The sequence below is a fragment of the Petromyzon marinus genome, chromosome 56, assembly GCF_048934315.1.
Source record: "Petromyzon marinus isolate PM22_M1 ecotype Great Lakes invasive population chromosome 56, UKy_Petmar_22M1.pri1.0, whole genome shotgun sequence".
NCBI classification, from domain to species: Eukaryota; Metazoa; Chordata; class Hyperoartia; order Petromyzontiformes; family Petromyzontidae; genus Petromyzon; species Petromyzon marinus.
The window spans coordinates 2070423-2076196 of record NC_133722.1 but is presented as its reverse complement, the minus strand read 5'-3'; the positions used below and the strand labels follow the sequence as shown (position 1 = coordinate 2076196).

General features: G+C 47.1%; 1 protein-coding gene across 1 annotated transcript; it reads left to right on the top strand.

Moving 5' to 3' along the window:
• Nucleotides 1–362: 362 nt before the first annotated feature.
• CMC1 (C-X9-C motif containing 1) lies at nt 363–5243 on the top strand. Its single transcript, XM_032975542.2, has 4 exons — nt 363–470; nt 2617–2706; nt 3818–3908; nt 4514–5243. The coding sequence occupies exons 1-4, from the start codon at nt 452–454 to the stop codon at nt 4665–4667; spliced, it is 354 nt and encodes a 117-aa protein (XP_032831433.1). The 5' UTR covers nt 363–451; the 3' UTR covers nt 4668–5243.
• The last annotated feature ends 531 nt before the right edge of the window (nt 5244–5774 follow it).

Genomic DNA, 5774 nt, shown 5'->3' with positions numbered 1-5774 from the left:
TCCATCACCTGGTAACCACGGTTACTCAACCATCACTTGGTAACCACGGTTACTCAACCATTACCTGGTAACCACGGTTACTCAGCCATCACTTGGAACACAACGGTTACTCAACCATTACCTGGTAACCACGATTACCTAACCATCACCTGGTAACCACGGTTACCTAACCATCACCTGGTAACCACGGTTACTCAACCATCACTTGGTAACCACGGTTACTCAACCATCACTTGGTAACCACGGTTACTCAACCATTACCTGGTAACCACGGTTACTCAACCATCATTTGGTAACCACGGTTACTCAACCTTCACTTGCTAACCACGGTTACGTAACCATCACCTGGTAACCACGGTCACCTCACCTGCTGGCCGCCGCATCACACGAGCTCGCGCGTCACTTCCTGCGCTACGTCACTTCCTACAGTCATTCGCGTACAGCAGCAAGCATGGCCGACATCCGTGGTGGTGAGTGACCGCGCGCCTCTGCCGTGCTCTCTCCACTACTGGTTGTTGTTGTGGTTGTTGTGGCTGGAACCCGGCACGCGGCGGCTGCTGGAGTCTCGGCCGAGGAGGAGTTTGAGAGGGGGTGGGGGGGGAATCGTGCCGACGGTAACAGGTTCGGCTTCGCCCTTGACCTCGGCCATTGCCTGTGAGGAAGTGATGGGTGCTCACGTGTTTCTGTGTATACAAGCGTGTGTTTACATACGACCCTGTGTATACACGCGTGTTTACATACGACCCTGTGTATACACGCGTGTTTACATACGACCCTGTGTGTATACACGCGTGTGTGTGTGTTTACATACGTCTTTGTGTGTATACGCGTGTGTTTACATACCACCCTGTGTGTACACACGTGTATACATACGACCCTGTGTGTACACACGTGTATACATACGACCCTGTGTGTATACACGTGTGTTTACATACAACCCTGTGTATACACGCGTGTTTCCATACGACCCTGTGTGTATACACGCGTGTGTGTGTTTACATACGTCTTTGTGTGTATACGCGTGTGTTTACATACCACCCTGTGTGTACACACGTGTATACATACCACCCTGTGTGTACACACGTGTATACATACGACCCTGTGTGTACACACGTGTATACATATGACCCTGTGTGTACACAGTGTATACATACGACCCTGTGTGTACACACGTGTATACATACGACCCTGTGTGTACACACGTGTATACATACGACCCTGTGTGTACACACGTGTATACATACGACCCTGTGTGTACACACGTGTATACATACGACCGTGTGTACACACGGTGTGTGGCCCGTGGGGCGCGGTAGTGTAGCGGTTAGCGCGCCGCACTCTCACCCCGAGTTCGATTCCCGCTCACGGCCAACGCCAGTGTTTACACGTTGCTCCTTCCTATGTACGTGTATTTACACGTGTCGTGTTATGTCATTTTGTAGTTTCACTTCTGTGTGTGCTCACGGCCAACACCAGTAACGATTCTCTGAATTTGGTGTGGGCCTCCTCTAGGTCGACTCAGCCTCAATTGAGTACCTCGTGCGATGTGTAAACATCGTCACTGGGGAGACAAAGGCGGTCCGGCGTGGTGTTCGCCACCCACCTCCTCGTGTGCCGTTCAGGCCTTATAGGTGCTCGTTAACTGCACTTGCTCCAACAGTTTGTTAATGCTACACGGCGGATCTTTGTCTTTGTTGAGTGTGACACTATTCTGCCTCATCGTGTCGTGATTAGTACCTGATAGGATCTGAGTTCAGCCCCATAATCTTGGTCATCATTCTTCCTCGAGGGTCGGTAAAATGAGTACAGTGTCACCTTTTCATGAAATTAGTCAAACGCGATTGCTACCTTATTGATAATCCAGGCACTGCCATATTAACGTGGAATCTTCACCACTGGCCCAGTAGATGTACTCAACACCACACACACAACAACGCTTATTTGAGCTAGTAATGACACGTACGCCTTTAGTGGTGTCAGGCAAATTGCATGTTGCTACTGCCCAGAAAGTGGACTGACCTAAACACTTAGCATCTTTGCATCAGTACCATGTGTGTGTGTGATCATGTGTTCCTCTTTTAGTCTCGGTGTAATTCCAAGCACGTGCTTCTCCCATGCTTCCCTGCGCATTTTCAGATTTTATTCCATTTTCTTTGTCAGTGCCAACTTTTTTTGTGATCACTGTCAAAGTGGGTGATATACCTCTTCAGTACACACTTAGTCAAGTCGTGTATGTGTGTATGCTGAACTTCATTCGCACCGTACGTAACCAACCTTACTAATCAGAGGTGCGGGGGAAGGACAATAAACTAAACACAAAAATCAGTTCTAAAGTAATTAGTTATCAGTCTGTATGATTTAAAAGTGCATTGCTCCAGTGGCTTCCCAATGTTCCTGATGACCGCAGACGCGCAACTGAAAGCACGTGATGCGGTGACCCTCTTTGTTCAATGGCTAGCCAAAAGCCGCTGCTGCGAGGATGATGTTTTATTACTCCTACACGAGATGAGCCAAGGTATCTTGGCTCATCTGTTGCCTAGCGCTTTGTGCACCAGTGTGATCGCAGACCGACGATTACCGTACTGGCCGTGTTGAACACCCATCCCTGGCTTTCAGATCGGACCCTGCGCCACGTGGAGATGGACGTTCTCATTCCCAAGAAGATGCGGGAGAAGGGGCAGGTCTTGTGCTCCGAGCACGTGAACGGTACCGCAGTTTCACATATTCCCATATATCATAGTCACGTTCATCCCAAGTTGTCGCTTTCAGATTCTGCTTGCACTGTGAAGGATATTCTAGTTATGGTTCTGCCTACAATACCAGTCCCGTGTCCTGGTGGCAAGATGTTCACTCCCCTTGCCTGGTGTACAAGAGGAGATGGGTTCGATCCCGACCCTGACGATGCCTGTGTGTTCTCCTTGTAGATGCGTGGATTTTTCTCCGGGCCCTCTGATTTTTCCGTCCACATTTAGAAACACACGTTTAGAGTATTTGGCTGCTATAAATTTCCACGTGATGATGATAAGCAACTTTGTTGCGCTATTAATTTGTGGCCAGGTCGCTTCTGAAAAAGAGCTACATAGCTTATCACGTGGAAATGGAGAGCAGCCAAATATTTTAAACGAGTGATGTTGACTCTAAATTTGTAGAGAAAAACTGGAGGAACTGGAGAAAAATCCACGCAATCGCGGAGAGAGAGAGAGAACGCGCAGACTCTAAATATACAGCAGGTGTCAGGGTTGGGATCGAACCCATGAACTGTATACCAGGCGAGGTCGTTAACATCTCCTAGCCACCGTGGCGCCCTTCCTCTTAACATGGCGAATGGTAGCGCCTCTCGTGACGGCAGGGTCAGCATGACCCTATGACACATACACATTTAAAAACGTTAGTTCGTAAATGCGCGGTTTGATGCAAGTATTGTGATACCAAAATAAAATGAATTCATTGCCTCATTCAATTCCTTAGTTACACGCACGCACACACCTCTGCTGGAGTTTTTTTTACGCGTTGCACTTGGACTGTTTCACACCGACGCAACACGTGTTCGCCGTGTATGTACGAATGTTGAATTTCTTTTCCACCGTACGTAACCAACTGTGCTAATCGGAGGTGTGATGTATGTATGTTGAACTTCATTTGCACCATATGTAGCCAACCATACGTAGAGCAGCCCATTAGTGTTGCTGTGTGTGCGTGCGTTGCTGTGTGTGTGTGCATTGCTCTGTATGTGTACATTACTGTTTATCTGTGTGCGTTGGTGTGTGCGTGCGTTGCTGTTTGTGTGCGTGGATTGCTGTGTGTGTGTGCGCGGCAGCTTTCAGCGAGTGCTGCAAGTCCAGCAGCGTGTTCATGGTGTTCAAGTGCCGCAAGGAGAACACCGCGCTGAAGACGTGTCTCACTAGTTAGTAAGTCTCACCGGTTAGTAAGTCTCACTAGTTTGTAAGTCCCACCGGCTAGTAAGTCCCACTGGCTAGTAAGTTTCACCAGTTAGTAAGTCCCACTGGCTAGTAAGTCTCACTGGTTAGTCAGTCTCACCGGTTAGTAGGTCCCACCGTACCTGCTCTGCACCGCTCAACGTTTCGATTTTATTTCCCCGACACGGTGACATTGAGTAATGCGTGGCATTGTTACGTCACGAAACATTTCAGAATCATCACTCATTTTTTATATTCATGTTCTCTTTCACACGATGGGCTAAGATATTTCTAATGATGATGCTCTGGGATCCTAGCTCAACTCGGCTATGCAGGAACTACACAGATATAGGCATTAGCTCGCGTATGTAACACCGAAACCAGAGATGGGATGTATCTAGGCGAAAATATGCAAATGTAAAGCTATGCAAAAAATCTATTGTACAACAGTGGTAACTAGTGGCTAAGTCAATAACTCTCAAATGGACGCGCGTAGGAAGGTGTTGTCGTGGGAGACACGTGGCTAACACCCCCTTGCTGTTTGTTGTTGTCGTGTCAACGTGCGCGCACACGTGTGTGTGTGTCCTTGCCCTCAGCTACAGGGACCCGGAGTTCTACGACATGTGCAAGCGCGAGTACCTGCAGGAGAAGGAAGACTTCCAGATAAGGGGGATTCCTTTGAAACTGCGGAAGCAGCAGCAAGCGGCGGCCGCAGCCGCAGCGGGTGGGAATCAAGAAGCGGGACATTGACATCGCCCCCCCCCCCCCCCCCGTCTCATGTCTGGCGATTACTTTGAAAAGGGATACATTTGAAAATGTAAATGTGTCACTTCGAAGGATAGAAAAAACAGATTCTGTGGTATCAGCTAACTGAATGTCTTCAGGGAAAACTGTCGATAGCTCTGTAAATGTGCCCTTTGGAATGCCAAGTGTTTTATTTTTTATGATTCGTAAGTAGTCACGTTGACCGTGATAGGCGATTCCTAACCACCACGGCCACTCGCCCCCTCAATTGACGAAATGAGTGAAGGCGTCGCAAGTGAATTGAACATCCCACGCTCGAAATCATTCTTCCCTGAGCAAAAAATGTCAGTCTTGTCTCAGCAGCAGAAAATAAATAAAAGTAAAATACGGTATTCATTGCAGAAGGTTTCCAGAGAAATTGATGTTCTAACAAGGCAGATACGTGACTGCCATCGTGAAGAAACACCCTGTAACAGACATAAGACGTGCAAAATATGTCCGACCTTTGTGTATTATGAGCATTATGTTTATACATAAGGGGTTACACGTATGTACAAGTATATACATAAATATGTATTCCTATTTTTGTTGTGATGCACTTTTATACGTTTAAGCCCAAGTGCAAACTAGCCTGGGCATTTATTTTTAACACTGCATCTTCAACTCGTCTGTGGCATTCGGATTCACCAAAGCACCCGAACTCCACATTGAGAATACAGCGGCCTCCTTCCCGTCCTGCCACCGTCAGGATTCCCATTCCCCCCGCCAGGTTTATTGTATGATTGTATGTACAGTCGATCATCGATTATCCGCCAGCTTCGGGGGGGGGGGGTGAGGGGGCACCGGATATTTTAAAACGCCGGATAATCTCTAATTATAAATATTAATAAGTATGTTTGCACATTCTTGTATGACATGTTTTTTAGGTGTTGTTATATACTTGTGTTTTAAATTTGTTTAATATGTGAAATTGGCATAAATAGACAAATAAATATCCTACTTTAAAAAGTTATTGTATTTACTGTACCGTGCTTACCACTCCAATCTCGAAGACTGCATGGGGTGATGCATATACATGCAGTATTCTCATTGTTTAAGTTGTACGTAGTGTAT